The sequence below is a fragment of the Lissotriton vulgaris genome, chromosome 4_1 (assembly GCF_964263255.1).
Source record: "Lissotriton vulgaris chromosome 4_1, aLisVul1.2, whole genome shotgun sequence".
Taxonomy (NCBI): Eukaryota; Metazoa; Chordata; class Amphibia; order Caudata; family Salamandridae; genus Lissotriton; species Lissotriton vulgaris.
In genome coordinates, this window is record NC_141691.1 from 1,466,968,534 (window position 1) to 1,466,984,962 (window position 16,429).

Here is a 16,429-nt window from a genome sequence, read left to right on the forward strand (position 1 = left end):
TAGATGAATGTGATGATATAGACCAATGTGACGATATTAAGCATGGGCGGAAAATCCGTTTGGCTCGCGGATTTTGCGGATTTTCGGTAAATTCGCAATCCGCGAGATTCGTGAATTTCCCGCAAAATCCGCGAGCGGAACGGATTGGGTCAAAAGTTCAAGCTGACTTTTGTAACTCTTTTAGAATGGTGCCGGCAAGCTGCCAGAGCCATTCTAAAATAGTTACAAAAGTCAGCTTCAACAGGAAGCTCTATTAGATAAAGTAATGCAGGTGCTCGAGTTGAAGCTCAAATTCAGTTACACAATCATTAATCACCCCAAACTTGGGGTGATTAATGATTGTGTACCTTAATTTGACCTTCAACTCGAGCACCTGCTTTACTTTATCGATTAGTGCTTCCTGTTGAAGCTCTTTGTAGCTATTTTAGAATGGCGCTGGCAGCTTGCCGGCACCATTCTAAGTGGGGAGGAGGTAAGAAAGGCACAAAGTTGGACAGAGGGCAGAAGGGGACAAAAAATGAGTGGGGCAGAGGGCAGAAGGGCACAGAAACGAGTGGTACAGAGGGCAGAAAGACATAAAAAACGAGAGGGTGGCAGTGATTAACCAGGCAAAAAAAAAAAAAACACAAACACGTAAAGCGCCCCGCGAACACCCGCGAACACGCAAAGTGCCCCGCGAACACCCACGAACACGCAAAAATTAAAAAATCCGCAAATTCGTATGAATTCGCGAATTTTGCAGATTGCGAATTCGCGGAACGCGAATTCACAAAATTCGCCCATGCTTAGACGATATAGACGTGCAATAAATCTGCACACAAGTGATCTTGAGAGGAAATTTTGACATAGTCAGTGTCTGGTCCTACAATCTGCATAGAGCTAAATCCCTAAGCCTGCTGGAGAAACAGCAGATGGGGTGCTGACCCCACTGGTAGGCTAGTGTCGTAGTCATGACATATGTGGAATCTTGCAGTTGAGATTCCATTAGGAATGTTGATGTGGGGATACTTTTATTGTCAGTCGAGAGCTGGGGCTGGCGTGGGGAAGTCACGCCATGGCCAGCTGAATAAAGCTGGATGAACTTTTATTACAAGAGATAGCAGTTTTTTAAAACATACTCCTGCGAGGAGTTCAGTGGTTCATAACATACACATGAGAGAGCTTCCGTTAGAAGGTGACCCCAGCTGGAGGCCCTTTGACAACAGGGATATGGGACACACGGCCACAGTATGCATTCATGGAGTTGGCAAACTTAGCGTGGCTTGGTTGGTGAGGCTGATATCGCCTAAGGAGCGGTAGGAGGGGAGAGATATATGGACAAACAAATAAGGTCTTTGTTTAACCGAAGGATATCATATAGTCTGTACTCAATTTTGCTACAAGAACAGGAATTTAAATTGGTATTTAGAACAGAGTTTACAATTAAGAAAACAGCACTTGATCCCCCTACCAGCTGAACAAGCCACATTGTCACGGACAGACACAGACGTTCATAATTTAATACATCTACAGGTAAACATTTCCCGAAAAAAGATTTTATGGCAAATATTTACTTGGTAAACGCATTTTTAGGTCTCGCCTGAGCCAGCGCATGCGGTGGTCTGGCGAGGCATTTAGTGAGTGGGCTTTTGAAATGAGACCACAAGCTTTTGCTTGTGGCCTAAAGCTTGCAGTTACGCGCATGCTTAGCCGCCATCTGGCTTTTCTCGCGGCACCCTTACAGTCAGGTGCCATCTGGCTTTCCTCTTGCTTGCTTTTCAAAGCACCTCTCTCCGCCCCTCCCCCACCACAACTTTTAGGCAAATGAAAGCTGCCAGCATTCCTACCCAAATCACTTTAGAAGTAGGGAATCACCAGGGCAGTGTTTGTTAAAGCTGGTTGCTTACTGACTCCTACATCCTTTGGTATTCCAACTTTAAGCCTCTGTCTTAAATGTAAATTCCAACACAAGCTGCTGTGGCATTTCTCACAAGATCTTCTTTGTAGAACTAAATGTCTTGAGAAAATAGCAGAACGGCATTGACTTCCGAGGTTGTAAGACACTGCACTGCAAAAACCTCTGCACATTGCTGTTGAAAATATATAAAGGATATCAAGTTAGAGAGAGTGGGTTCGTGGAGGTGGTTCTCAATGAAGTTAACTTACCACCAAACCATGATTGATGAATTGGCTTGAATATTAAGATATCACGCCTGATGCCTACGGAACTTGAGCGATTTAGGCTCACAGTAGCAGATAGCTTCCACTTCTTTCAATTTAAGGCTGCAAGCCGTACCTTCCCTATCATTCACCTGCATTAGCTATATGTACAGCATGAGGAGGTCCTATTGCCACAAAGGACTGTTGCCTCCTGTACCCTAAATAACTTTTAGCTGGCACTAAAGTTTACAGTTAGGGAAGAGCCAGCTCACTGTCCGTGCTCTGTCAGTAATACACAGTGTCTTATAGTATGTGTACAATTCAAGCTGAGCCACACGGTAACAATATAAAATGCAGAAATAAAACAATTTTCCCTCATTATTTTAGTAACCTGCTTCTATTTACAGTCCATGGTTATGATAGTACTTTTAATACAGCTGTAAAGCATCTGAAAGCTGCCCTCAGCACATCTTCTTTACAGAGTAGAACATTCTGCATGTGAACATGCACCAGTTGTGTCTTTATGTGATGCTGGAGGACACCACATAGATCATAGAGGTGCTGGCATGCTGGAAAATAATAGCATTATTACCAGTGCCAGTTGGCATAGTGTATCTTGTACATTTACTATTCAAATATGGTTTCTACTACTACAAAAGCTATTATTCATATAACCTTGTATCGGGTTCAATTTATGTTGTGACAAGTATGGTGTTGCTATGTACGTATTGCAAAAACTCTTTACACATTAAATATCAGCATTGATTATTCACTCGTGCACATTTGGAGGGAGTTCTTTATCACTGTAACTAGCAAACCCACAGCATCACTCAGCAACACCACAGCATCACACAGCAACACCACAGCATCACTCAGCGCAACTACAACATCATTCTGAGCCAGCACAGCATCACTCAGCGCAACTACAGCATCACTCAGCGCTACTACAGCATCACTTAACACCACCACAGCATCACTCAGCACAACCAGAGAAGTACTCAGCATGACCACAGCATCACTCAGCGCCACAACAGCATCACTCAGCGCCACCAAAGCATCACTCGTTAAAATAAGTGGGTATACCCAAACAAGTCACTGGGACCTGGGTGGCTATAGGTACAAAAAGGGAGTGGTCCCAGGATGAATGCAATTAGTATAGTGAGTAATGAAAAAGTAGGAACAGTAAACAAATGTAGAAAGAAAGTATCTTTGTTATTTAATCACAAAGTACTGCATGTAAAATCAGCACACAGCATGAATGTACCAATCAACACATCATAGTGCCCAAGGCAAGGGGCGAGGGGGGCAAGGTGAGGGTACACGTGGTGGGAGGTAGTGCAGAAACAAAATATATAAATTATACAGTATAAGTCACAAGTACTCCTTATGCAAAATATTACGAGACTGGCTAGGGTTGGCGCCAGGCACCGGAAAACACATAAATGACAGTATAATCAATCAGGACCATGCTTCCGAATGCAAAAGCCAAATAATTTGTAGCTCAGGAAGGAAGCTGGTGTGGGATCCAGTTGTCTACGTTTCGACCCCATAAATATGTAGGAACAGGTTGGCCCTTGCAAGAGGGTCTTCATCAGGACACGTGAGGTGGGGGTGGTTGGTCAGAGGATCTAGGGTAGAGTAAGGAAATAATTAAAGATACAAAATTTAATAAGCCCCAAGGGGTCAAGCGTGCTCAAAGTGAGTTCATGGTGGGAAGACTCAGTACTGTAGGTTTAGAGTCCTCCTGTGATTCTGATCAATGGCTCCTTGGTACAGGCCAATTTCTGGAAAGACATTGATGTTGCGCTTCAATATTAGGAATACAAAGTATCGGCAACTCAAGGTGGCTACCATTACCAATATAACAAATAGATACTCACTCGAGGAGTTGGAAGGTGAACAAAGCACAAGCGTCGCTTTACCAGTAGTGGGGGTGCCGTCAGCTACCCGCAATGTCTAACAAGGGAAGAGAACCGTGCGTTAATTGCAGGGCCCAGCCGTGTTAGTAATCCAAGCAAAATGCTCGAACAGGCATAATGCCGAACGGAGTACTGGGTGGGGGGAAAAGGGGGGACTGGGGGCTGACATACCTCTGTTTCGAATTCAGTAGAGTCGGGCGTAGCGTCCCGTGTATAATTTATATATTTTGTTTCTGCACTACCTCCCACCAGGTGTACCCTCACCTTGCCCCCCTCTCCCCTTGCCTTGGGCACTATGATGTGTTGATTGGTACATTCATGCTATGTGCGCTGATTTTACATGCAGTAATTTGTGATTAAATAACAAAGATACTTTCTTTCTACACTTGTTTACTGTTCCTACTTTTTCTTTACTCACTATACTAATTGCATTCATCCTGGGACCACTCCCTTTTTGAACCAAAGCATCACTCAGCACCACCACAGCATCACTCAGAACCACCACAGCATTAATCAGCCCAAAACAATATCGCTCAGGGCCACAACAGCATCACTCAGCGCCACCACAGCATCGCTCCACACAACCACAGCAACACTCAGCACCACCACAGCATCACTCGGCACCACCACATCAGCAATCAGCGACACCACATCATGACTCCGGGTCAACAATGCATCACTAAACAAAACCAAAGGATAGCTCAGCACCACCACAGCATCACTCAAAGACACCACAACATCACCCAGTGCTTCTTACACTTTTTTATTACATCTTCTCAACATGCTGCACAGCAGCCACACTTCTCTACAGCACAGCTTAGAAACATTGGCAAAGCCAATAGCTCTACCTAAACACTTATAAGGCCCCCCAATGCATAGCCAAATGTTTAGTTATCCAGCACAATATCCTTCATTAAACAACATCAAGTGTTGCATGGCTAATCACTAATAAGGTCCCAAAAGCGAGACCTATTGGCTATGCCAATTCTTGTTGAAGGAGAGTTCACAATTAATCTGTTGTGCAGCTTTTATCCCGCGAATAACTTAATTTTGAAGCTCGTGAAGTGGTCAACTTTTAAAAAATGATCTGAATTTGGTGAAGTCCAGCTTTGCTAATTTTGTATACTCCTGCACACGATGGGGAAAAAACAAGAAAGGAAAGAGAAGTGGACAGAGAAGAAAAAAAGAAAGCATCACATTGACCAATACTGGAAGGCAGCTTTTGAAGATAGGAAAACTAAGAGGCTGTTAATATTCATGTTGTTCATTCCAAGAATGGTCAAGCCAGTGGTGAAAAACTCAAGAGTGATTTAAATAAACCGAAAACTTAGATAAAGATAAAAAGAGATTGGTCTGGGTCATTAAATGATCAGAACAAAAGCTGCACAGACCACGGGTAAAGCAACGGCTAACAACAAAGTACTGTTTTTCCAATGGGTGAAGACCATTTCATACTACTAAGTAAAACAAGGACTTGAAAAAGAAACTTTACAAGATGAAGAGTTATAGGGCCAGATCACAAAACATTTTAGACTGGCGCTATTACATGTATTTGGTGGTAAACATGGCACTGCAAGGGACCAATACATTCTACCATAAACTTAAGGCAGAATTCTGGAGGGGTAATGTGTGATAAGAATATGTGTGCATAATTAAGTAGACAGGTTTTATTTGGGTTCAGAAATAACACCACAGCACAGTATTACAGTAACAAATCACAATAACACCAACACAACAAAGCAACAACTACACATCAAATATACAACTGAGGTTCTGTAATTTCCAAGTACACTAGATCGCACAACTCCATTTTAAAATATGGGCTCCATTTTTTGTACTGTGCCACCAAATTGTGTTGCCTCACGTAGGCTCATGAAGGCAGCCTGACGAACAAAGTGACCTGGCCTTCTTGGTTCATGTACACATTAACTAGGTTTCCTTCTGACACTGGAGTGAACGATAGAAACTGACCTCTTCACCTGAAACTGGCCTCACAAAACCAATTTCCCTGATCGATCTCGTTTTGAAATTGCCAATCAATGTTCAGGACATCGTTAACTTTTAGTTTCCTTGCAATCTGCCTTATCTTGTTCATCAGCTATAACTGTTCTTTCCTATGTTTCTTCAATTACATGGGTCATGCTTTCAATTATGGGTTTGTTCAGCTTTTGGAAAATGGATTTAAGACATTCCCAATAATTAACTTTTGGGTTGGGCTATTGCAAACTGGGTTTTCTGTCATGTGATACTTGGTTTGAAAATGTTTTCCTATTGGCTAATGTTTGGCAGATCTTGCATGTCCATGTTAGGCATTTTGCATGCTTGCAAAAGCTAGGACTGCCCCTTACTTTTATGCTGAGTTTTGTAACCCTAAGCATATGTAAGGCCTCTGTTTTCTGTACTCCTCAGACTGCCTCATTCAGTTGCTAAGGCTTCTGTGTGACGTTGCTTCACTCATTTGAGTTTAAAAAAAAAGTTCTCTTTATATTCCAGCTTCTGTGTCTAGTTCTTCTTTCTATTAGTGAGACCCCTGAGATTGAAGATTTGAGTTTCTTCAAATGGCGTGGCCAACGCGGGCTTCATCAGAGAAGTGACTATCTGTGGGAGTGATCTTGTCAGGAGACTGAAATCTACTGAGGAGGACAGAACAGGATTGTACTAAGAAGGCACTCTGTGCACAGGGATTCTGGAGATTCTTTGTCTCTGCAGCCCAGTATATTTCTGGTCTTCCTGATTTTGATCCTCCACATGACGTCACTCCTGACTGAGAACCTTTTCGGCGTGAGTATTCTAAAAAAGACTGTTAGGTCATGTAGAACTTGACAGTTAGAATTTGGATAACCTTTTGATTAGTAAGAGTAAGAAGTACAAGTGGGTCGCTCCCACAACTTTGTTTGGTTGTTTGGTTTTGATTTGGTTATTGCAATTACCAAAGCTGAGGGGCTCGTATATTTGCGAGTATATCGTTTTTGATAACCCCTTGAAGTTTGAAGATAGATTAGTGAGCTATAAGATGCTTGGTCTTAGCAAATTTAGGACTGTAGCTTTGGAATTTTAGAATTTGTGTTGGCCAACTTTGTATATGTTTGGATTTTGGATATGCAGATTGCAATTTGTGTAGGCAGGTAATGAGGAGATTTTTCTCTATTTGGTTTTGTTGAACGGTGCACGTACGAAAAGTACCTTAAGCACTACTTTGATTATAATATTTGCATATTCTGCAAATATTTTTGGCATGCCTGTTTTCAAGCTCACATCGAAGAATGTGTTGCTTTTTTTGAAAGGTACCATAGTGTGATGTGAAGTAAATTAGCTGGCTCCCCTAGAGGGAATATCTAAATGGGTTTAGATTTAAAAACATATTTCTTCCTTGGTGATTTTGTATCCCCAGGGAATTAAAATATGACATAATACAAAACAAGGATCCTTTGTTCTGCGCAATTTTATGAATGAAGATATGCAGAACGATTTTTTTTGGTGTTCTGCTAGCCAAAGCTAGTGAATTGAGTGTATTTTCGCTTCTTGGGCATACATCAGTCTGTTGGGCTGTTTTTGCAGTCTTTTGGAACACTATTGAGAAGTGTTTCTTGGAAATATGACTTACAACTAGTATTTGCAAATGGTTTGGTTCAAGTACAGTCTGTGGGCTGTCCTTTGTTTCTGTCCTGAGTATTGATTTGTGGGTTAAATGTGTGTTTAAATGTCTATGTGGTTTTCTCATTAGTGCAACTTCTGTAAGTGAATAGCGATGGCGCTATTCACGAAATGCATGGTGCGCCATATTGTGTGTCCTGAGTGTTTGACCCCTTTCTGTTTATTTCTGAAATGAGCTCAAATGTGTGTTTGTGTTTTTTTTAATGTTTTCAGTCTATTAAGCAAAATGTCTAAATGCTTATAAAAATAAAATTAAAATTCACATTCACTAGGAATAAAAAGGCCTCCAAAAACGAATGGTGTGTTTTGTAGAAAAACAAACTTATAGCATTTTTTACTTACATACATTGTATTAGAAATTTCCAGGCAAACACTTCAGCTGAAGTAAATTTTTGCTGAACCCCGATTCATATTATAGAACATGCGTTGATGTGTCTTCGTTTGAAAAAGACCGCCTCCGTGCTCATGTTACAATGCTGAGAGACAAGCTAAATAAACAGGGGTATTTACTCAGCCAGGACTTTGCCCTCAGTTAAACACGGGTGAATCTTTGCATTTCAGAATGTTGTTTTCAAAAGGTTCCAAAACTAAGGTTCATTATTTTGTATTACAGGAAGGCATTTCAATTAAGGGTTTTCCTCTCTTTAAGCATTTTTGTAAGCATATTCTTGGGTCTGTTGCTAAATAAAAATTGTCCTTTTTAGAAAGAAAAAATGTGGCGCCAAATTTTGTCATGTTTCAAGTTAGGATTCTGTGCTTAGGCTTATAAATGAATGCATCTAAAAATGATAGGCAAGGGATGCAGCTTGCTTTTGTATGTGGAATTATCAAAAATGATTGGGTTTATTAAAAATAATTATTAATTATAAAAAATAATTGTTAGAAATAAGTGCTACAAAATTCGTTTTTTACTATTCATGAAGCTTAATGCTCATACTGTGACCTCCTAGCATTATAATTTAATTTAAGTTGTGCTGTCCTGCATAATGAGGACATTAGCATATGGAATTTTACTTAGCTCAGGCGTAAAAAAAATCATTTTTCTAAGGATTTACATGAGATATGTCTAATGTCCAATCTCTGCAATTTGTAAAGAACATTCTGAGGATGATTACTATGTAACACAATTATAGGATATTTATTTTTTAGTGCCCCTAATATCAAAGTCGAATTTGGGTAAAATAGACCATTCAAACAGCTTTCTTGCCATTTATAATAGCTTTAAAGTGCCTTAGGCTTCTGTAAATGCATACATTTAGGTATAATACAAATTTACAGGTTGTTATGTTATTATGTTCTGCGAAATATTCACAGTAAATGTTTTAATAATCTAAAGAATGAATAGATTGTAGCCCCTAAAAGGAGTAATATATATAACATGTGTTTTTAAATAGGGAAATAGGGTTGATTATTGCAGGTTAGAAAGAGTTGGGAAGGCTTTTTGTTTTTGTCAGCTTCAGAGTGAGGAAGAGAGAAAGGGCTAAGGAGCATGGAGCGCGTGAGGCAGACTTTTGACCTTAAGGTCAGTCAGGTGGGAGTTAGGAGTAAGTGTAAACAGATGGAGAAATCATTGCTTGGAAAAGCAGGACCTCAAAGGGTGGTTGGCGCACAGGACACGCAGAGTCAAAATTAAGGTGGTTTAGCATGTTTTCAAAAGATGGTTGGTTACAGTTGATATTTTGTGTGTTATGTGCAGTGTCAGCAGTATGTTGAAAACAGATGTGTTTTTTTTTATTATGACTTCTTTGAAAACAAATGTTCATGCGTTTTACATTATTTTGCATTTTATCCTTTTATGAATTGTTCCTGTTGGTCCTGTGTGTTAGAAGCGACACAGTAAGTTGTATTTGACAGCCAATTTCCACTGCCTGGTGATCTGCTGTCAAAAGGAGGGTAAGGATTTTAAACCTGACAAATTAAGCAGGCCCGAATATTGGGTTTTGGGCTGCAGGTTCACAGTGCATAAAGTACATGACATGGTGTTGTGTGTCACCGCTCATTCACATATGCTATTGTTTTGTCTATGCTTTTTGTGCTTGATATACAGCAAGTATATCTGATGGCTTGACATGTGCGTTTTGTGCGTTTTTCTTTATTATATGCATTTTTTTGTTTTATGTTGTTGCTTCTGATACTATTACAAGTTCCCCTGTGTTGTGAAGGGATCTTCATGACGATGCATATCGCTGCACAACAGTTGGGTTGATTTGCTAAATTTCACAGATATGATATTTTCATACTGTGCACGAGACAGACAACACTTCACCAGTGTATGTCAATTTGGCTATGAATAGTATTCAAGAAAAATAAAAGGGATAGGCAGGATCAAAGTGTGTCACCTGCTGTTAGTCACGTTACTGCCCACTTCCCTTAAGGAAAAGGCAGCCCTAGATTTATGTATCCTGATTGGACGTAAGGATAAAATTATAGATCTGTGACTCTTGTACATGGTGACCTAATTTCTATATTACATTAGTCATTTTTGTTCTGCTTCCTAAGTAGTGTATGGCTTTGTACCATAAAGGAAACCAGGTTTCATTTTTCCCTTAAGAAGGAACTGGAACATTAGCACACTTCCAGACTACAGTAATGTACCAGGAACCCCTATATTATGTATAATTTTGTATGACCAGACTGGTTTTTGAGAATTTTCTTTAGGCCTACTTCGAGGTTTTCCAGTCTGACTGTCAGGGTAGTGATGGACTGGTTAACTGACTCAATACTATAGTAAGGCAAGTTTTCCACCTCAATAGGAGATACCTTACATTTATTTTTTGGAACATGACAATTTTTCAATGAGTATTTTAATTTGTTTTTTTACCCTTTTGTTCCTGCTTCTTTAATTTTTGGTGGGATCAGATGTGTTCTAAATCATGGAAATACCAGGACTTTCTAGTTCTTGTCTTTTGTTTACACATTTGATCATTAGCTTGTGTGTTGCATAGTGCACTTGATGCACAGTTATTAAAAGGGGGGTATCCACATGTCCCTTATAATCTGTATTATGCGATTTTTCTTTTGAGATGTTCTAGATAAGGAATTTAGGAATACCTAGACTTAATCATGCCGCTATCTACCCTTAGATGGTGGAGGATATGCTCTCACACGGAAACCCAATTGAAGAGCCTAGAGGCACTGTTTTGCCTACTGCCTTTGTCTTTGTATTGCCTTTGAGAATGACTGTGTATTCTAGACCAGAATTGTCCCATGGCGTATGGCCACTCCTTTGAAGATTGCAGGCCACCTGCTTGCAGTCCCCTTGTTATACAATGAACTGTTTGAAGCATCACACTTGCTGCATCAGACGGCATTGAACATCACAGAACCAGAATTTCAGTGCAAAAGAGCGAAAGAGAAGGATCCCTGTTGTTTTGAGGCTTCTGTTGTCCACCTGTCATGTGCCGGTAACCTCTGACAGTGTGCAGTCCCTTGAGCCCCTTGGCCTGAGTTTTGGCCACACGCACCCCCCTTTTCCTTTGCTCCAACGGAAGTGCAGTGCACTGGAGGATCCAAGATTGGCAAAAGGCACTACATTCTGGTGCCCATGAAAGAGCAGCCTGACACTGAATGATGAGTGTTGGAGCCTGAGAATGGTCCCGGGTGTGCACGAGATGATCTGTGCCCATGATCAGTGAAGAGCACAATATCTGTAGTGTCTGCCGCTGAGGAGAGACACTGGTGCACTGCATTGAGACATTGAGACTTTTAAGTGAGCTGTGAGTGTTTGCCAGGAGGGCACTCCAACGGATACTGAGAAGCACTATTTTCATGGAATGCCTGAATTGAGAGGCCCAATGCGAAAACAATGGGAGCAGATTTGATGGAGAATAGAAGCCTGCCAGAGAGGCTTGGAACGGACTCTGGGCATGGTTGTGGCTTCACAAGAGGTTTCCGTGCGATTGCATAAAATGGGTGTTAGGAGACTGATTCTTATTGTTTTGCTGGCATTGTTTTAAAGTAGTATTCTGTTTAGTAAAAGCAGAAGAAAGTCCATTCTCTGTGGAAGAGTATTCCCTTTTCACCTCAGAGCATTGATAAGGATCGCCACTGTTTCACCTGAATATATAATAAGTTACTGAAATACATAGGAGCCCTAAAAATGTTACTAGATAATTTTAGGATTTGCTTTTTGCTTAGGGTTATGAAAAATGATAATTTTGTTTTTAATAGTGGTCATTACTTTCTCCTGTTGTCTATATGATAATTATGACCCAATGCCCTGTCCTCTTTGTATTCCTGCTCATACCTTTAATGAAATGTTTAGAATGGAAAATGCTCGCCTAGAAATGAATTAGGTTATTGCCTACGTAATGGCAAAAGGAGGGTCTGAGGTTCTGTAATTTCCAAGTACACTAGATTGCACAACTCCATTTTAAAATATGGGTTCCATTTTTTGTACTGTGCCACCAAATTGTGTTGCCCTCACGTAGGCTCATGAAGGCAGCCTGACGAACAAAGTGACCTGGCCTTCTTGGTTCATGTACACATTAACTAGGTTTCCTTCTGGCACTGGAGTGAACTATAGAAACTGACCTCTTCACCTGAAACTGGCCTCACAAAACCAATTTCCCTGATCGATCTCATTTTGAAATTGCCAATCAATGTTGAGGACATCGTTAACTTTTAGTTTCCTTGCAATCTGCCTTATCTTGTTCATCAGCTATAACTGTTCTTTCCTATGTTTCTTCAATTACATGGGCCATGCTTTCAATTATGGGTTTGTTCAGCTTTTGGAAAATGTATTTAAGACATTCCTAATAATTAACTTTTGGGTTGGGCTATTGCAAACTGAGTTTTCTGTCATGTGATACTTTGTTTGAAAATGTTTTCCTATTGGCTAATGTTTGGCAGATCTTGCATGTCCATGTTAGGCATTTTGCATGCTTGCAAAAGCTAGGACTGCCCCTTATTTTATGCTGAGTTTTGTAACCCTAAGCATATATAAGGCCTCTGTTTTCTGTACTCCTCAGACTGCCTCATTCAGTTGCTAAGGCTTCTGTGAGACGTAGCCTCACTCATTTGAGTTTAATAAAAATGTTCTCTTTATATTCCAGCTTCTGTGTCAAGTTCTTCTTTCTATTAGTGAGACCCTGAGAATGAAGATTTGAATTTCTTCACAACACAACAACTCAATGCAATGCAGCAAAAATACAACAACACAGCAAAACAGTACAACAATACATCAACTAAATGCAGGATATCTACGAAGCACACGACAACACAATACAACAACAGAAAAATCACAACATTACAAATTTACAACTATTGTTAAGCGGTGTTATGTTTGTGTGTTACAGTGCTGTGGTGCCGTGCTGTGGTTTTGTTTTTGTTCTGTTTTATGTTCCCCATTATGTTTCCTAGTGCTATTTTGCTTTGTATTAAGTTACTGTGTTGTGTTGTGCTCTGTAGTTACTTTATAAACAACAATAAATGCTGTTACATTTCGAATCTAAAGCACTGCAACCATTTGCCACTGCCTGGTAACAACACACATTTTTAAGGTACTTAAAACCCCAATCAGCCTAAAACTGTGACTGATACCATGCTTTAAATGAGCCTTTCCAGTGCTAACTTCATGTGATCCAACCTATATCGTCTTCAGCACAGATCCGTAGTTCTCCACTGGAAGCAAACAACATCTCAGAATCCATTCTGTTTGATAGCCCCTCCCAGCCTTAACACAACTCAAAGGCCACATATGCCGAGTGCATCCCAGTCAATTGTTTTTTTGCATAAGATGCTACCTCTGTTTGGATCCAGCCATATGTAAATTAATGTTGGCCCTGGTCCACTTCAGGCTGGACTGTTCTTATTGGAGCAGGTTAAAGGCTGATGTGAATATGCATATGCCTGGTTCCAAACTGAGGTGGCATGGTGGGCGAAGCACAATGGACTGGAGTGCAGCCCTGAGCGATTGTCAGTGGATGACATTATTTCAAGCATTTCACCCTTCACCTTGTTGTTACAATTGATGTCCTAATTGTGACGGGTAATCCCGTGCTCAATGCACCACTTCAACTAAAAATACTGACAAAATGAGTCTCTAAAACATATAGACAGACGGTACTATGCGTTTTTTAATATAATTTACTTCACCTCAATATTCTTGCACAGCGTGGAGCGTGCAGTAAGCCCTGAGTGCTGATGTTGTGCTATTCCACGTGCTGTTTTTATTTTTTATTTAGCATGGCAATGTCCAGGATCATTTGATTACTGGATGGCCCTGACGGATCAGAAATGATCCAAATGCCTCTTGATTTAAAACTGCAGCTGTTACTCCTTGGCTTTGTGGAAGATCTCCACAGCTGGATCAGAAAACTAACTAACACCTCTGGTTTTATTGTGGTCTTAACACAGACTAGTCAAGGCCTGGTTGAGAGAGGCTCCTTGCCGCACGTGTACGATGACTGTTTTATGTAACACTACAGCCCTACAGTGCATTTATTCTTGTTCTTGTGATATATATGAGGCCCTCTGGGAGCATACTTGGAGCATACCTTGTCGAGCACTAGCTACCGAGATGATATTGAATTTAATAGAGATGTATGCCTTTATTGGTCCTGCAGATTTTGTGAGAAGTATTGTATATGTTAAACAACTAGGGATAATATACACACACAGAGTTTTGTTTGAACTTATGTCAATTGGAGCAGTGAGCCATTTGCAACAAAAAGCAATGTCTGCCGGGATAACTCTATTGATTTGTTTATGTTTGAAAATGTATGAATAAAGTTAATTTAAAAGGTCTAGAAGAGCTACTATACTGCCCTCTCTTGTCCCTGCATTCTCTCACAGCTGAATGCTGTTCATTTCACCCTGATGAGTGACTATCACCCGAACAGATCAATTTTCATACATATCCCACCCCAAACAACAAAGCCGGCACCAACCTATTGTGCATTTTATCGCACATGCTGGAAACTGTTTCCAAAGAAGACATATTTCAGGAAGTCCCAGGGTACCGAGTTCTTCACACTTACCGCTTTGTAGGTTCTTTTCTGTCCTGCGTGCTTCCTGATCTGTTCTCCATTCGGCCCCGTTTCCACGTGCATGGAGTAGATAATGTCAAAAAAGTCTTCCACCACGGCCACGCGCCTCAGAGACAGCTTTTCATCAATGCCTACCCCATCCTGGATAAAGGAAGACAGTGCAAGCTGAATGGACGGCCAAGTATCAAAATACAGTATAAATATGAAAAACAGGTAGGTTGAAACAGGAATCTGGCAGCACACATTTCCAAACTTAAGGAACACATCATAGAAGGAAATACAATATATGCAGTGCTCTGTGGTTTGTACTGCTGAATATCGAACCCCCAGAATATCGGCCGACAAGAATATCATCAACACAATACTGAGGGACAAAATATCCAAAGGTAGGCGCATGTGAGGAGGTATAGATTTATTATTCTTAATTCCACTTCTACGTATCTCTAAGATTATATATATCGTCAAGGTATATATATGTGGAGTCAGGTATAAAAAAATACATAATTATCTATCAATATCTCAGTTTCTATATTTTCTCTTTGATATTCTGTGCCATTGATATTCTGGTTTCGATATTCAGATTGCACACCTGTTCTGAGGAATACGGTTCTATGTGCTATAAGACATGCACAATGGAATGCAATCCTTTTGAGGGCTTCAAGAAGTATCAATATACTAAGAGGACTTTTGCTAAAGTAGTGCAGTTTTGTCGCTCAGAAATGTGCCATCCTAATTGTTGATGCGTCATGCCATGAGGCGATGTGGTTTTGTGTTTAACCCCTTCCATGCTCATGACGAGCTCAGCTCGTCATGAGGCACACTGGAGCTGTACTTATGATGATCTGAGCTCGTCATGAACTCAGGCATTTTCAATTTTTCAGCATACAGCGGGAAAACCATTAGCAGCCAAGGTGTTAAGTTCAGGGAAGTTTTAAGGCATGGCCAAAGTGGGCACTGGCCCAGGGCCCAGCCTTTCAGGGGGCCCCTGATAGAGCCAGCTCTGTTCTGCAGGGAGTCTTGCCCTGATGACCTTGAGTTAGGCATAAACAAACCGTTTTCGTTTAATTTATTTTTTAATCTGGGCGATGTGTGAGAGTCTATTACAGACATTTTGCAGAGAAATGTTGTGTTTATGTTTCATGCAACATCCATAATAAAAGTCTCTTTTAGATCAAAACAGGACCTAACATATGAGAAATGAGATGGTGTCACAGAGATTATCTGCAGAAATATTAGTGAGCTGCTGCTGTGTAACAATAGTGAAAACACATCACTATACCTGAATGTTAGATGTAAACACACTGAGAGTTTGGTTGAGTGAGATTTTGCACCCATAGTGACCTGGTCAAAGAGGGCATGAAATACCTGAAAAGTGATTGTAAATTCAAAGCTGTTCCCAGACGGGGTCCTCCAAAATACATTTGGCCCAGGGTCCCCAACATCCTTAAGATGTCTCTGTTTGAGTTACTGACTTTAGGCATCTTATCCAGTGTCTGGCAGTTCCATGAATAGTGTGTGAGTCTGGGTAAATCACTAAATTTCCCAGTGCCAGATTGTCACTTGTCATTCTGTGAAGTGTAGAGACACTGTCATTTGTGAAGTATAATGTGAGTGCGTAACACCAATTGTGCAAAAATACCCACGTAAAAGTATGGATCTTGTATTGTCCCAAAATGTTCCAGTAATGTGCAGTGCTCTGCTGCTTTCCAGCTATGTTTGTGATGTATA

General features: G+C 40.6%; 1 protein-coding gene across 4 annotated transcripts in view; it reads right to left on the reverse strand.

Moving 5' to 3' along the window:
* The window catches only part of NOL4 (nucleolar protein 4), a 713,110-nt gene that overhangs the window by 464,169 nt on the left and 232,512 nt on the right, over positions 1–16,429 (reverse strand). For all 4 annotated transcript variants that reach the window (XM_086965702.1, XM_086965703.1, XM_086965701.1 and 1 more), the window contains exon 3: positions 14,693–14,842. In XM_086965702.1, coding sequence (XP_086821828.1) covers positions 14,693–14,842 — 150 coding nt within the window. The remainder of the gene's footprint in view (positions 1–14,692; positions 14,843–16,429) is intronic.